The 16,373-nt window shown below is 56.0% G+C and overlaps 5 protein-coding genes across 5 annotated transcripts; 3 read left to right on the top strand and 2 right to left on the bottom strand.

Moving 5' to 3' along the window:
• Positions 1-198: 198 nt before the first annotated feature.
• L226DRAFT_452889 (coatomer beta) lies at positions 199-3,122 on the bottom strand (the record flags this gene model as incomplete). Its single annotated transcript, XM_067675096.1, has 9 exons — positions 199-533; positions 591-872; positions 925-1,133; positions 1,185-1,292; positions 1,340-1,506; positions 1,557-2,075; positions 2,127-2,612; positions 2,663-3,046; positions 3,105-3,122. 9 exons carry the CDS (start codon positions 3,120-3,122, stop codon positions 199-201), a joined length of 2,508 nt encoding a protein of 835 aa, XP_067541898.1.
• Positions 3,123-4,038: 916 nt separating this feature from the next.
• Positions 4,039-5,171, top strand: L226DRAFT_566111 (uncharacterized protein; the record flags this gene model as incomplete). The annotated part of the gene is made up of 2 exons (XM_067683860.1): positions 4,039-5,027; positions 5,081-5,171. The coding sequence occupies 2 exons, from the start codon at positions 4,039-4,041 to the stop codon at positions 5,169-5,171; spliced, it is 1,080 nt and encodes a 359-aa protein (XP_067541899.1).
• Positions 5,172-5,232: 61 nt separating this feature from the next.
• Positions 5,233-7,192, top strand: L226DRAFT_566112 (uncharacterized protein; the record flags this gene model as incomplete). Its single annotated transcript, XM_067683861.1, has 8 exons — positions 5,233-5,333; positions 5,382-5,477; positions 5,531-6,003; positions 6,054-6,167; positions 6,219-6,371; positions 6,425-6,663; positions 6,722-6,919; positions 6,974-7,192. The coding sequence occupies 8 exons, from the start codon at positions 5,233-5,235 to the stop codon at positions 7,190-7,192; spliced, it is 1,593 nt and encodes a 530-aa protein (XP_067541900.1).
• A 949-nt stretch (positions 7,193-8,141) lies between these two features.
• L226DRAFT_529739 (uncharacterized protein) lies at positions 8,142-9,522 on the bottom strand. The gene is made up of 4 exons (XM_067679680.1): positions 8,815-9,522; positions 8,629-8,738; positions 8,454-8,575; positions 8,142-8,381 (listed from the first exon to the last, which is right to left on the bottom strand). The coding sequence occupies exons 1-3, from the start codon at positions 9,413-9,415 to the stop codon at positions 8,492-8,494; spliced, it is 795 nt and encodes a 264-aa protein (XP_067541901.1). The 5' UTR covers positions 9,416-9,522; the 3' UTR covers positions 8,142-8,381; positions 8,454-8,491.
• A 2,182-nt stretch (positions 9,523-11,704) lies between these two features.
• Positions 11,705-12,916, top strand: L226DRAFT_566114 (uncharacterized protein; the record flags this gene model as incomplete). The annotated part of the gene is made up of 1 exon (XM_067683862.1): positions 11,705-12,916. The coding sequence occupies one exon, from the start codon at positions 11,705-11,707 to the stop codon at positions 12,914-12,916; it is 1,212 nt and encodes a 403-aa protein (XP_067541902.1).
• Positions 12,917-16,373: the final 3,457 nt, after the last annotated feature.

Here is a 16,373-nt window from a genome sequence, read left to right on the forward strand (position 1 = left end):
AACCTGAAGGCGTCGGTTCGCACGTTGGTGACGGTCGGCACCTCCGCCAAGCGTCATGAATACAGCAATATTACCGTCCGGCCAATAATCACAGAAATCTACAATTACTCTTCCTCCTCTTCCTCTGACCCGTCTTCCGCTGTACAACGCGGAGAGAACAGGTCAGCATCAGCGGTGATCCACGACCGACAACGAGGCTTACGAACCTGAGTCCCCATTCACGAGCGGCGCACTGGCCGCACCCGGCGCCGGCGCGCTTGCCTCGCGCTGCAGCGCCTCCTCCCAGCCCTCCTCGAACAGCTCGGGGTTCACAGTCGGGTCAGCGACCGCCGCCGCGAGCTTCGTGCGCTTTTTCGCCTGCAGGTCTCCTCGCCACGCCTGCACGGCCTCAGGCGCCTTCGACGGCGCATACGTCCGCGCGAACATGGCCGCCTCCGGCGCCCGGTGTGTCTTGATGAGCAGGTCAACACACGCTTTGGGGTCGCCGAGCTGGAGAAGGGCTGCGAAAGCTAGGTTGTTCTGGCCCTTGTCCGCTGTTCGATGACGTTAGATGACGACCACTGGGAAACCCTCATCACGCGTGGACGCACCTGCTTGTGCTGCGAGCTTCGTCAGCCCGTCGCGGTCGCCCACTGCCAGGAGCAGCAGCATCAACGCGCTCAGGTCGCCCGCCTTTTCGAAACTCTCGCGCGCGAGATCGAACCGCCACACTGCAAGTGCACGATCACCGATCGCCTTCCACTTCGTCTCAGCCTCGACCTCTGGTACTGTGCGCGCAATCTCCACGGCGGCATCCAGGTCGTCCAGCTGCAGAGAGAGATCAAACTTCTGATCCGGGTCGGTGGTGACTTCGAGCGCGAGTTCCTTGAGCCCTGATAGCCGGAGTCAGCACCGGGGTCACGGAGCCTTTGCGCTCAACCTTACCTCTGCCTTCCAAGAACGACGCGATCTTGTTTCGGTGTTCTTTGGGTATGGAAGGAAGAATCTCCGTTGCGGCGTCCATGTCTCCCCGAAGAACAGCAGTCTGGTACTCGACCATACTGAGCGATAGTGAGTAGCTGTAGACGTTCACATCCTTGTCGACGAGATAGACACGGTTGTGTGCGGGGATGTAACCGAGGAGGTACAATGGCCTGCAAATACTGTTAGCATGGCCTTTCAGCAGCAGACAAGAATGGACTCACGTGTCAAATGGCGTGATGGTATACGACTCGCTTCCAACGAAGTAGTTGAGGCGGTTTGCGGCGTTTGTGTAGATGAAGCAGTCGCCTATCCACTTCGCGGTCTTGACGCTGAAAGGCTGTCAGACCGGGCGACGGTAGTATCATGTTGTACCCACTTGTCAGGGATCTCAGCAACAAGCTCGAACGCTTCCTCGACACCCTCGTCGCCAAGATCGGCCCCCGACTCGAGTTTCGCATTATACGCGTCGCGGTCGAAACGGAGGACATAGAACGAGTCTTCGGAGGCGATGGCAACCAAGTCGCCCGAGCCGGACCAGTAAACCTGTACGACGCATAAGCGAGACGCGAAACTGGAGGCAACGGCTAGCTCACATTCTTGGCATCTACCTCTATCCTTCGCACGATCTCACCAGACTCCCAGTCCCAGAAGAGGACGAAGCCAGCACCCCGCGCGCCAAGGAGCGTGCCACCGTGGATGCCGTCAATAGCCCATGACCCTGCACCCTTCATGCCCGCACCGCCGCGTTCACGGAAGTTCTTGTACACGCGGACCTTCATGCGGCCTTCGAGCACCGCGTACGTGTTTGAATCACCAGCCCAAGCAAAGGAGTTTCCGTTTCCAAACGCCTTGTTACGCCAGGCCAGTGCAGTATAGACAATGTATTCGCCGTCACCCACGACGGTGATGAACCGGCCGTTTGGTGAGTGCATGAGCGATGTTGCAAATACTTCAGTGGTGCCGAGCTCCTTGATTGAGAGCGGTATCCGGTTGCCGTCTGTGACTGAGTCCTCCTGGATCGTCTGGATGTTGGCAGATAGCACTTCGTTGTTGCGCGTGTAGACGAGCTTGCCGGACGTGTCCATGCTGTACGTGGGCTCGTCGCGCCCAAGCTGTCAAGAGATGAGTATATGCGTAGCTTCTTTCTCGCAGGACACGCTGACCTTCACGACGACAAGACCCTCATCGTAACCGATTGCAACCTCGTTTGCCGTTTTCCGGACTGCAATACACCATGCGCGCTCCAAGGCATAGCTAAGCGTATTCTCCAGACGATATGTACCGCTGTTCCAGAGCTTGACAGTGCCGTCCTCACCACCGCTGATGATAAGAGGAAGGTTCGGATGGAAGACGGCGAAGAGGACGTTGTTAGAGTGGCCTTCGAGCGTCTGCACGCAACTCTTGCTGAGGTAGTCCCAGACCTTCACGGTCTTGTCGTCACTCGCGGTGACGAGATAGGGCTTGTCGGCGCCGGGATAGAACTCGACGTAGTTGACGCCCTTATCGTGTGCCTCCATGGTGAAATTGGGAGAGGAGGAGCCGAGTGACCACATCTTCACTGTCCGGTCAAGACATGAAGACGCGAAGGTGTTCGGGTCTTTGGGGTTAACGGCAATGTTCATGATATAGTGCGTGTGCCCCTCGTACGTCTGAACTGCTGTGAAGCCGAATACCGCTCAGGCAGAACGATGTGACGCACCTGGATACACCTCCACTGCTTGTCCCAGTCCCAAGCCTTGATGGTCATATCATCACTTCCCGTCAAGACGATGCTCGCCGTAGGGTGCACCGTCAGGCATCGGATGTAGTCAGGGTGTGCCTCAAAGGCCGCAACCTTTTCGTGCGTGTTGTAATTGAAGACACGAAGTTGGAAGTCATCGGAGCCCGCGATGAACCAGTTCTTGCGAGGGATGAAGCGGACGCATCGCACCGGGACCTCCGCGACCTCGAACGTCTTGATGAGTGCCCCTGTGTCATGGTTGTAGATGTTGACCGTGCCGTTGTAGAGACCGGTGAGAATCCAGGGTTCAGTAGGGTGGAAATCGACTCCTTTTACGCGATCCGAGCGAGTGAAGAGTTTCCGCTAGTCCAAAAGTAAGCTTCTAGGCAAACGTCGAGCTGTATGCGCGCGAACTGCTCACGTTGATGTCCAGCAACATGATGGCACCTCACAGTGCGCACGCGGTCCAAGATAGAGAAGAGGTTGTGCGGGGGTCGTGGCTGGAAGACGGGGACTCGGGAAAGCGTAACGAAGACAGACGTGGAAGGAGCGTGAGCAGTGCACTGCGCGCGTCACTTGCGTTGATTGCACTCTGCTTCAGCTCTGCTCTTGCATTTGGACCACCACATATGTCGTATCGCACCTTCGCTCGCTGAACGCAGATTTTCTACTCTAAAGCTCACGGCTGCGTTCGTCTGTCTAATCAATGACTGCCTTCAAGCAGAAACGGCGCTGGTCAACGATACGCCGCCACGGATTGACACAGGAACACCAGGACACCACCGCGCGACTTCAGCGAGCCCCATCATGGAGGGGTGCTTTGCTTCACCGAGAGCTGTGCATGGACACGTTGGGTCTAATCGTGAGTGCACGAACTTTGAGCACAGTTCATTACCGCAACACATCGGCGTGGCGAAGTAATATCGTCCGCTGGAGCCGCTGGTCGACGTTGAGATGAACGTCGGTCCCGTCGACCCCCTTGTCCCCAGCGCAGCTCCTTGTCTCATGAACAAAACATACCTTTTGGAGATGGCCCGTCGTCGGGATTATACATAATAGTGAGCAGCAGCTCATGCTTACGCCGTAAGAGTTCGCCTTCTATCTGCCCATGATCTTGTGCGTCTCTACGACACGTGTGTTCAGCACCCCCCAACAGCCGAATCGCTGTAGGCAAATCGCATCGCTATCTCGTGGAACATGTCCGCAGAACCTGGTGTGCAGCACGCCTCGAGAAAATCGCCTGGTGTGCGTGCCTCGCGAGTATATACGTCGCCGCCGTCTTTCCCTCTTCCACCACTGAGGAGCGCGGTCTCCAGACCTCTCCCCTCCCTCGATCTACGTGATCACCCACCACTATGGCTTCTCCTCCCAAGCGATCCGACACAGTCTCCAGCTCTTCCAGTCGACCAGCCTCCCCCTCCCCGGCGCGGTCGTTCAGAAATCGCTTGACCAGTGCGGCACGCCGTGCATCGACTGGTCTCTCGTTTTCGCAAGTCGGCAAGCTCTCTAGATCATCATCCAAGAACTCCTTGAAGTTGGATACTGCGCAGGCGCAGACTCCTCCTCCAGAGGATGCTCACGTCGTCAGTCCTGTCGCCGAGTCTCCTGCTCGCGAGGCTGCCGCGAACTCTGAAGATGCTCCGGTTGGACCGTCCCCCCTTGCCAATGTCGCAGCAACCGCTGAATCCCCATCGGAGCCCGCGCTCCCAATCCCGCTCACGACTTCCCCCGAGCAGGTTCCTATCCCACTTCCATCTCAGGCGCCTGCCACTGCCCCAGAGCCATTGGGTTTCAAAGATCCCATTCCGACCACTGCTCCAGTGCCCGAGCCTATCGTCGTCGTAAGCAGCCCGGATATCGTGCCGCAGGATGCGCCTGCTCCAGCGGAGCCGGAAGCCGCTCTTCCAGAGCCCACGCCCCAGCCCACCCTCCCGCCTCCGGCGGCGGAGCCTCCTGTGCCGAGTGTCATCGAGGACAACCGTGCGGATTACTTCTCGTATTCCGACCCCGTCGTACCGACCGTCGCATCTATCGCAGAGCCCGCACCAGTAGTTCAGCCCGCACCAGTCTTTGAACCAGCACCCGCAGAGCCACAAGCCGCTGCGCCTCCCCCTCCAGTGTCACACGTCGCAATTCCCTCTGACGAGTCCACGTTCGCGTGGAGCGTTGAGCCTGCGTTGGGCCACAAAGCATCGCGCTCGAGCTTCTCTGAGCCCACCCGGCATGCCTTCGAGCCTAGCGCACAGTCCGGTAACCTCTCAAGCAAGGCGAGCAAGTCGTCGCTGACCTCTTCATACGGGCAACTCATCTCCGACCAGACGCGCGGCCGCAGTTCCAGTGTTCGGTATGCGTCTCAGCGCATCCGCTGTCTATTCACTTCTACTCACGATAGCGCAGGTTCTCCGATGATCCCTTCGCGGACCAATATGCGGCCGAGGTTCAGACTACGTCTATGCCCTCGGTTGAAACTGTAACGATGCCCGAGTGAGTCCATAGTCCTGTCGTCTTAATACTTATTGCGCTAAAGTATAAGCTCCAGGGCTGTTTCTATGCCACTCCCAGAGGCTGAGCATGAGGAAACCCACATCCATGAGTCGCCTACCCCGATGCGTTTCCCACTCCCGCCTGTGCAGGACGTCATCGGAAGCCAGTGAGTACTTCTTCATCGGCTCTTATGAGTCTGCTCACGTTAGTGTAGGATGCCGATGCCTCGACAGGTAGCAGCCTCGTCCGCCTACAGTCTTGGTGAACGCGATGGGGCGTCTCTCGCTGAGAGTGTTCAGCACGATACCGAGTGGGTGTATTTGCAACCCCACCTTCCCAGTGTCACTGCTGACGTTGCCAAAGCGAACGCATCCCTCTCCTGCAACATGGGGCCCCCTTCGGCAATGGGGACAGGAAGACTGGCCCCAGCCGCGGAAAGACGACACACGTCATCGCAACGTTCGCCTCTGGACCTATAACCACCGAGATCGCTGCCTCGCGCACTCTCCAGACGCTTGGCTGGACGGAGCATATTCTCCCAGACAGCTCGCAGTACTACTACCACGCCGGCATGCGCGTCACCACTGACATCGACCTGCGCTATCCGAAGCACTTGCAGCGCGTGACGGAGTACCTCGAGAAGAACGTGGCTAGGGAGACGGCCTTGCCCCCGCCGCAAGGCTGGGAGCTGTGGCTCAAGAACACTGGTACGATCAAACCCGAGCTGAAGCTGGAGCAGTGCTGGGTGAACCACAAGATGCGCGTCCTCACATCGGTTCCGCCTCCTACTATCTCTGGCGGCGGCTTGGTGATCGAGCAGTTCACGGATGACGACAGTGAGTTCTCTTGTTCATGCTCCTGAATAATCAAGCCGACACTCCGACAGAGCTCGACATGGAGTATCGCTACTGGTGCTTTATTGAGGGTCACCCTGCACATGTTCCCCTTGCTCCCGAGACCCAGACGGAAGCCATGGATGCCCTGAAGTGGTCGTACACCGGTAAGTAGATCAGATTGTTCTCGCACGCATCAGGTATTCAATAGTCTTCAGACTGTCTTCTTCCTGCCTCTCGCCCTGCGCCGCCTCCGTTTGCACCTCAGGAGTGTCAGGAGCTCATGAACCTCCTCCGCTCGTTCGACTCGACATCGAACAACGCGCTTGTAGTTCAAACTCGCGTCGTCTCCCGTGTACTTCTCCGCGTCGGTAAGTAGGACTGGCCCCGCGCTCTAGCACCTGACTGATCGCTCCGGGTGCAGCGCAATGGCGACAAGTCTACTTCCGCCCGAACAAGCCTCTTCCCCGCGACGCAATCAAGGGTGTGCAGAAGCCCCGCACCCCGTTCTACCGTGCAGTGCTGGACTTCATCGTCGGCTGCCTCTGCTTGGGCATTCCATATATCTTCCTCAGTCGCTCTCTCCACCAGAGCTTTGATGAGGAGAGCGGTCTCTACAACAACGGTCCGGTTCTCATGGTTAGCGCGTGCGCATGCCTGGTGGTACGTCTTCCAACTGCTTGGCCTGTCCTTGTTCCTGACCCCGGCGATCGTTTTCTAGGCTGCTGTCATCCTCAGCGCGTCCGTCACATTCCTGTCATTACCACAATTGGACGACATCCCACGACTGGCAGGCTTCCTGGCCATAGCATTCTCCGCATCGAGTATGGTCTCCGCGGTTATTGCGCTGTTCAGGTACAAGGCGGAACTCGACCGGACAGTCATGTACCTAGGCGGAGAAGGCCTCATGGTTCTATCGGTATGTCGCTCCTCCCCGTCTTGTCGTCTTAACTCAGCTCATTATTGTTTACAGGGGAGAAGCATCATATTCTCGCTGCCACTAGTGTTCCTCGCTTGGGCCATCGCTGCGTTCATGACGGGAATCACGCTGTACTCCTTCCGAGGAGCTACCGTGTCGAATAGCGTCGATGTCCGGCATCCGTTCGAGCCCTTCACGCATTGGGCCGTCGTGGGCGCGGTAGGCGCTCTGGGCGGGATGTTGACCATCGCGGCTCTGGTTGGGCGTCGGTGATGTTGCGAGTCTCTCCTGCTTCTTTTCCATGATATATTTATGCACCATGTTGTTGTACTCTCGTTCGGATCTGTGAAGTTAAGTTGATACCTCGTTTGTGTCTCTACTTGTAGGATTTCCCGTCTCTCGTCGCTCGATACTGTGTTCACATGTACCCTGTTCATGCATCGCCAATATGATCACTCACATACTATGGATCACTTCGCGGGGAGCATACGCATGGCGCTATCGTGCCCTGAACTGACGATCCACCAAGCTCCAGTGGTTATTGTCTAGCAACATGTCATACGCAGACACTGGCATTCTAGGCAGGTGGCCGATGTCAGGGCAGTGTCTTCGCACTGCTGCGCTCCTTAATGGCATGTCGGTGAGTGGCAGTGCCTATATCAACTGGTGACTCAACGTGCGCCAGGACAAGTGCGTTGGGTGATCATGACAAGACGTGAGCATGGTGCCTCCGAGTCGCATCTACGCCGAGCTGGGCTTATGTTCCTAGCTGCACCTATCATGCGGACCCCGGAATATGTTTGACAGGATACGACTGCTAGCACGCACTAGTAGCTGATATATGTCAAAACGCATCGTCGCGCGGCAGTAATACCTGCTGGATTTGAAATATGTCAGGGGGTTTTATGTCGTGACTTTTGAATTCTGTGCACGCCGGACTGAACTCAGAACTACACACACTGGCATTGCATCGACACAACGTGAGCACGACGCCCTGGTTGTGCTCCGAGTCTACGCCGAGCTGGACAATGTTCCTAGATGCCCGTCCACATATAAATACCGCACCCTTCAACGGATGTGAGCCGCTAATCATCTCACCTTCTCGTTTACTACCCACTGCGCCGCAATGCGCTTCAACCTTGTGGCCTTCCTCGCAACCTTCGCAGTGTTCCTCGCGGGTACTCAAGCAGAACCCGACGTCGAGGCCCGCATGACACATTCGACTAAGTATTTGTTTGACCCGCGGACGCCTTATGCCCCGGGAGGAGGGGCTCCTTGGCCTACGCGCCGGTAATCTATTATGCAGGCAGTAACACCGACTGAGGTGAGTGTCCACGTTCTCGTCCTTACCACATTTCAGCAGGACTCATCTGGTGAATGCCTCAGTACGTAACGGAATCTGGGGGAAAGGTGGATTATTCAATCCTGCGCAACCTCAAGTCACTCACATCGTCGTCTCTCACTGCAGAGTTCATATGTGTACAGTATTGAGCGGCAGCTTGGACATCAGATAGCATGTTTGAAACATACATACTTAGTATACTTCTAGATGCAAGAGGTCCCGATCGGGTATCACCAGTCCCCACCAATTGTCATCGAGAGTACCTCGGGATGCACCGTGCATTGCTCGATCCAGGTATTCCCCGTAGTGAAAACCTTTTTACCTATCAGCACCGAGTCATATATGCGATCCGTACTCAAGCACCTACCGGACCGTCTTCGCTGTCAGTCCCTAGCTGCAGCAAGCATCGGGTATTATGGTCCTGCTCTCGGAGAACCGGCTTCGGGCACTGATCAAGGATCGAAGTGTAGTACTTCCCTGCATCACGAGAGCGACGACTATGCATCAGCCAAGTTCCGCTCGATCGACAAAAACACAGTGCCAGTGAACTTGCCTTGCACTGGTTGCCCAAGCAGCTTGAGGCCAGGAGCGGGTGCATGCTCCAGATACTGCGGGTCGTCCGGCTCGATCTCGTTGTTCACCGCCTCGTGCAGCAACTCCGGGTTCCCGGGCGTCCACCCGGAGATGACGCGCGGCGCGATGAAGAACCTGTCCTCGTCCAATTCTGCGCGGGTCGCCTCCACTGCCGCGGTGTTCGCCGAGTCCGGGGGGATCTGGATGACGCGCAAGAGGAATGCGTCGTCGTACGCCCCGACCAGCCGTTGCTCGAAGCACTCTGCGGTCCCGTCTTCTGCGCAAATGAACACTTGGAGGAGTACGGTGTGTCCGGGCTTGGCCTCGACGCCGACCTTCTGTCGAAATTCCTCCGGGGTCTGGGGAGAGGAGACGTTGATTTGGATGTAGGGGATCAGGATGTTATCCTCGCAGTTTCCACACCGAGGCCATTCTTCGCCAGGGAGAAGGATAGGGTTCGAGCCACCGAGGATGGCGGACACACTCGGGTCGAGGACGTCCGTCGACGCTGGATTCTTTGGGAAGACAGGAAAGTATGGCATGACAAGGTCGAGCGCGGTTTCCGAAATAGATGTCGACATCTTGAACTGAAGTCAGGATGTTGCAACGATCTGCTCGGAACCGGATTGAAGACGTTGATGCAGGCTCTTTATATTTCAAAGCTGCTCAGGCACGTGGAAGTTGCCGTGCATGTCGGCGCTGATCGAGTGACTCCTCAGAGGTACGATCGATTCTGTGTTGTGTCTTCTCCAACAGTGACGAAAGATCCCTGAGACATCTGAAGCTAAGCCCATTGACTTCCTGCCTGGAATAAGAACCACTGACTCACCAAGGGGAGTAGACGCTTCCAAACAGCGCCGAATATCATGCCAAGCACAGGCAGTAGTTTGTGCCTGCCATTTGTGCATGCCTTCTGGGCGGCCTCCAAGGCTCAAAATCCGGCGATCTACGGCTAGAAGGAAGTCAGTCAGTCAATGTTCAGCCTGAATGGCCATTCAATTGAGTTCGTAAACTTCATACACTGGCACCGCTCAAGCAGTAAGATCCAGCAGCAGCGCCGGCGCCCACATGAGACAATAACCCTGGCAAGCGGGAGCGACATATTCAAGAACTTCGAAGTCGTCGAGCGCACCGAATTGAATTCCTCCGGTGAATTCGACACAGCCTGACAAAGGCCTGATTTTTGTGGATGTTGTAGATGACATCACCAATCACGGCTCTTGAGTCTAGCCTGTCCCGGGTGCACGTTGCACAACGCAACTGTAAGCAGAGTATCAATGTAGCACTGGCATACCTCAGTGCATCATCAATTTCAGCCAACCAGAGCCAGAGCGATATCAACCGTGTTCGGTTTGCTGACGACTGTCGAATTGGGTATTCGTGTGCGCGGGAGGTCCAGCTTGTGCAGTTGCGCAAATCTGAATGTAAGGATATCATTGGCAACACAGCACATGATGGTCTCAGTACTTACTACTTCGCCATCGAGATTGTTGAGCGGGCTCACACCGGCGAGGTTGTATGCTACATCCCCTTAGTCCCCGCGACCCTCTCTTCGACGCTTACTTCTGTGTTCGCACCCGCAACCTGGTCACGCTCTACATCGTGCAAGTCACGGTCAGTCAGACTCGCAAGATGGTGACAGTACTCGTGAGTAGGTTACAGTCGTTCGCCGTTCCACGTGATCTTACCCGTTTTGTATCCCGTTACAGCTGTTTGCAGTGCAAGTGGCCGCGCGCCAGTTGCACAATGCGCACTTTGCACGGAAATTTCGGAAAATGTCCAACACTATTCTTTCATCTCTGGCATGGAAATGCGTCCAAATGACTTTCTATCGGTCATACACGCGCAGTAGTGTGTATAGGAGAATCGGTGAGGGGAAAAGAACGCAGAAATAGGATGATGCAGAAGTCCAGTCATTGGGCGCTTATAGTCCAAGATGACGAGGGCCACCCATAGCGAGAAATTCAGTTCTGGTGAGTGTGTAAAGCATTGAAACCGAGAGAAAAGTCGACAATAAAACCAATGAGACCAAGTTTATGGAAGATGGAGCCTCAGCGCACAAGCAGAACACTCCGATAGCTATGGGTGAGCTGGCGCATTCATGTTACGAGCTCGCTAGCGCTCACCTTCGGTTAGCGCTCTTCTTCGGTTAGATCATCTTTGTATCTCTCGCATGAGTCTTCCGCGTTGTACACTAGCTCTACATACGACATCCTCATGTACTAGTATCCTGGAATCTATATAAGGCCACTCGAAGCTGGAGGAACTCCAGCTTCAAGTTGGTACATTTTCCGCTAAAAGCTAAATGCCTAAGCGCCGCCGTATCATAACTCGAAGCTCTACGCCCGGACTGCAGGGCTAAGCAGAATCCCGGACCGCAGGGACAAGCGGGTACGATAGCTTCCACTGTACTCTTGTCGTTACCGCCGTGACGGGCACATAGTGTACACAGCCGGCTACGTTCCAGCGATCTTTTTGGGCTTCTTGGTAATTCCCAGGGTCTCCCCTTGGGTTCGGTTGCTTTTTGCCGGTGTGCCTCATACTCTGACCAGGGTCACTGAGGGCAGCTCACAATTGCGCTGGAGCATAGCAGGTTCCCCATACTACAATCACTGACCCGTACGATACAAGGCCTCGCGAGGGAGCTGTGACCTCGGAAGTCGGAGGATTTGCAGATCGACACGCCTGGATCAACCGAACCAAAGGTATCGAGCAAAGCGCAGTGATATGGGGGTTCGGCCTACGGCTGCGCAGAACTCAATACACCACATTCCGAAGAAGCGGCGCCCACCATTTCGTTTGCGAACACCCGATCTCTGACTCCGACAACATCGGAGTCCTCTGAAACCAGTGATTCTGAGGCCTCCAGCATGGACGAGGACCACGTTCCAGCCTACGAGGCACACGCCCCGTTCCAGCAGGGGTTTCAACAACAGGCGCAGCCCATGCCGCAACCCATGCCGCAGCCAGTGCAGCAAGCAGCACCCCCCGCATATATGTTGACCGACCACCAACTGATGCAGCTGTTAGCTGCAGCCCGCGGACCAGCCAATCCGCACCCAGCTCCGGTACACGCCCAGGCCCCGGCACCCACGGCACGCGTCATGAGACCTCGGGTTCCTGACCCCTTTGATGGCACGCCGAAGAACTACCGCACCTGGAAGAGTCAGATGACGCGATATCTCGCCTCTAGTCCCGAGACCCCGGAAAACCAACAAATCACAATTCTGTTGGGAAACATGAGTGGAACAGGCGTGGACAGTTGGGTGAACACGTTCACAGACAGACACCTCAACATGACCACCTTGCTGTGGACGGTCACACTCGCACAAGTATGGCAGGAACTCGACATGACGTACACGGATCGGCTAGCGGAACGGACGGCCCTTCGGAACCTTGAGACGCTCCTACAGACCAATTGCAAGGATGCCGCCGAATACTTCCAGAAGTTCGAGGGGTACGTCCGAGAAGCGAATCTCACCACCGATGATCTGCTAGTGCTCGAATGGGCGAGGCGCGGCACGCACACGAGGATCAAGGAGTCCATCTATCGCACGTCCGACGTTCCGGAGATGTACGATGCGTGGAAAGAAGCAACAATCCAATTGGACAAAAACTGGCCGCGCTACCTCACTATTGGACCCGGTCGAGCGGAACAGGCACCACGAGCAAACACGCGGAATAGCGGGCAGGCCGGCGCAGCGCCCCGGCAGCCCGCCCCGCAAGTTCAGTTCCAACAGCCCGTGCCGCCGGCACCACCTGCCCTGAGGCAGTGGCAGGGACGGGTCGACCCCACAGGCATCGTGTATGGAGGACGGGGACAGCCCATGGATATTGATCAAGCGAGAGCGGCGGGAGTGTGTGTACAGTGCGGGAGGAAGCGATACGAAGGCGGGGACTGTCAGAACCGATGGCACCGAGTACCAGGAGGAGCGGCGCCCAATCAGCAGCGCACGCCGCCCCCGCGTGCTCAGGTACGCGCAGTGTGGGAGGATGAAGAATTTCAGGCACAAGTGCGCGCGTGGGCGCAAGAAAACCCAGACTCTTTCCGAGCCGCAGGTTTTGCAAATGGGGCGTCGTGACCGCATCGCGCGTCGTCCCCTTGAATGGTAATAGATATGCGGCGCTGGAAGTAGAGGAAAGCCACGAAGAACTGCTCGATTCTGATTTTTCCCCTAGTCCTTCTGATCTGGATCCCGCGTCGGGCGCAACCTCGCGTGGGTTGTACGATACCATAGGTAGTAACACCTGCAGACAGTCGTGTAGTGATGAATCTTATATATTCCAGAGCTCTCAGTACAACAGTTATAAAAAGCCCTTCAATAAAAAGAACGAAAACATCAAAAACACAAAAACAGTAGATAGAAGTTCGAGTGCGGCGAACACCAAAACACGGCCTAACGCATATAGTATCACCACGTACGGACCTAAGCTATTTAAGGTGGTCCGCGCGCGCGGCACCCGTAGACAGATGAACATACCTGTAATTATATACGTACCGGGAACGGACAGGAGAGTAGATGCAGATGCGCTTCTAGACTCTGGGAGCACGGGCTCCTGCATGCACCGTGACTTTGTGCGCCGGAATGGGCTGGAGACGTGGGCGTTCGAGGTGCCAATCGAAGTCTACAATGCTGACGGTACCGTTAACTCGGGAGGGCGCATCACGCACTATGTAGAAGTTCTAGTCCAGATTAGCGACCACCGAGAGCGCATGACATTCCTGGTCACTGACCTCGGCAAATCAGACGTATTCCTAGGCTACGAATGGATCGCGCACCACAACCCGCGGATCGACTGGCGCGCGAAGACGGTGGAGTTCGTGCGTTGCCCGGATTCGTGTGAGCGCGTGCTGGAGGAGGGTGAGCGGTTGTTCGCGCTGCAGGTAGACACGTACCTGGCCTCGAGACAGGAGCGGCTGAGGGCGGTGGAGCTACGTGCGAAGGCGATGGATATCGCGATAGAACAGAATCAGCGGCGAGAAGCGCGGTCGTTCGAGGAAGCCGTACCCGAGGCATACCGAGAGTTCACTGATGTTTTCGCAGAAGAGACGTTCGCTGAACTCCCCGAGCGCCGGCCTTATGATCATGCGATTGAGCTGCTGCCCGACGCGCAGCTGTACTGCGGCAAAGTGTACCCCATGACGCTTGATCAGCAACGCGCGTTAGATGACTTCTTTGAAGAGAACTTACGGACGGGTCAGATCCGAGCGTCGAAGTCCCCGTGGGGAGCGCCATTCTTCTTTGTTAAAAAGAAGGACGGCAAGCTTCGTCCAGTACAGGACTACCGGAAGCTAAACGCGATGACCAAGAAGAATAAGTACCCGCTCCCGCTCATATCGGAGCTCCTGGACAAGCTGAAGGGAGCGAAGTACTACACCAAAATGGACATCAGATGGGGGTACAACAACGTGCGCATACGCGAAGGGGACGAGGAAAAGGCAGCGTTTCTCACCAATCACGGGCTATTCGAGCCGCTCGTAATGTTCTTTGGTCTGTCCAATAGCCCGGCGACGTTCCAGATGATGATGAATGACGTCTTCCGAGATCTCATCTTGTGCGGCAAAGTGATCGTGCACCTTGATGACATCTTGGTCTTCACTGAGGCGCTCGAGGAACATCGAGAGGTTGTACGCCAGGTCCTCCAAATCCTGCGAGAAAACAAACTCACCTGCAAGCTGGACAAGTGCGAGTTTGAGACATCAGAGACTGAGTACCTCGGTCATATCATCTCTCAAGGGATAGTGAAGATGGACCCAGCGAAGGTGGCAGGAGTAGTGCAGTGGCCGGTGCTGACGTGCAAGAAGGAATTACAGAGCTTCTTAGGATTCGCGAACTTTTATCGTAGATTCATCTCCGGATTTGTGAAGATTGCGACACCGTTGCACAGACTCACCGGTTTGGCAGAGTGGAATTGGGGAATGGAACAGGAGGAGGCATTCGAGCGACTGAAGGAGGCCATCACGTCGGCGCCGGTACTGGCAATTCCGAACGACGACGATGTATTCCGAGTACAGTGCGACGCCTCTAACTACGCAGTAGGGGCGGAACTGGCGCAGAAGCAGGGAGGGAAGTGGAAGACCATCGCGTACCTGTCAAAGGCGCTAAGCCCAGCGGAACGGAATTACGAGATCTACGATCGAGAGATGCTGGCTGTCATGACCGCGCTAGACGAATGGCGTCATTTCCTGATGGGCGCGAGACGGACCTTCAAGATCCATTCAGATCACAAAAATCTTGAGTACTTCCGACTCCCGCAATGGCTGAACGCGTGACAGGCGCGCTGGGTAGTCAGTCTGCAGGACTATGACTTCACCCTCACGCACCGGCCGGGATCGACGATGGGACACGCAGACGCGTTGTCGCGATGAGTGGATCATGCCGCGGGGAGGGAAGAGACGGAATTGACGGTGATGCTGAAGACGGAATGGTTTCGAGTACAAGTGGACGGGATGGAGATGCTCTTGACGTCTATTCGTGAGCGCGCGGATAGACTCGATAACTCAGTAAAATCTAAGCTCGCCGCGAAGGACGCGGAGTACACGGCCGAGGACGGCCTGGTCTACAGACGGGGGAGGGTAGTAGTGCTGGCAGACAAGGCGCTCCGAGGGTGCGTAATCATGGCACATCACGATTCCATAACCGCAGGACACCCGGGCAGAGCGAAGACCCAAGAGCTGATCTACTGGTCATACTGGTGGCCATCCATTAAGCGAGATGTCCAGGCCTACGTCAGATCATGTCCAACCTGTCAGCGCACCAAAATAGATCACTTACCGAGGGCGGCGCCGCTCAACCCAAACCCAGTGCCTGAATACAATTGGCAGCACATGTCAGTAGATATGATCACGCACCTACCAGACGCGCAGGGCAACAACGCGATCCTCATGATGGTAGACATGAAGTCGAAAGACTTCATCCCGGTAGCTACACGAGACGAGCTCTCATCGGAGGGGTGGGCGAATATGTTGATTCGGCACGTAGTCTCGGTACATGGAATTCCAGAAAAAATCTATTCTGACCGGGGATCAATCTTCGTATCAAATCTGATTCGCGATCTGTACCAAAAGTTAGGCATAGAGGGAAATCCAAGCACCGCATATCATCCCCAGACAGACGGTCAGACAGAACGGATGAATCAGGAATTGGAGAATTACCTTCGCATCTTCACCAGCTATTGGCAGGAGGACTGGCCGGACTGGCTACCGATGGCAGCGTACTCGTACCAAATACGCGAACACTCGGCGACGGGATACTCGCCGTTCTTCATGACACACGGACGGGAGCCCTACACAGGAGTAGAGACAAGGAAGGAAGTAAAGGCGGAGGCGGCAGAGCAGTTTGCAGCGAGGATGAAACGGATACAAGAGGAGGCGGGAGCGGCGTTGACAATAGCGAAGGATGTCATGAAGCGAAATTATGACAAGCATAAGCGAGCAGCGCGTTGATGAGTCTCCCCGAGATCTGTGGCCGCAACAGACAACCACAAAATCACGCGGGAGGGCAGGGTGCGAGTGGGCGTCCCCTCTACCTATACCAC

The sequence above is a fragment of the Lentinus tigrinus genome, assembly GCF_003813185.1.
Source record: "Lentinus tigrinus ALCF2SS1-7 unplaced genomic scaffold L226scaffold_2, whole genome shotgun sequence".
NCBI lineage: Eukaryota > Fungi > Basidiomycota > Agaricomycetes > Polyporales > Polyporaceae > Lentinus > Lentinus tigrinus.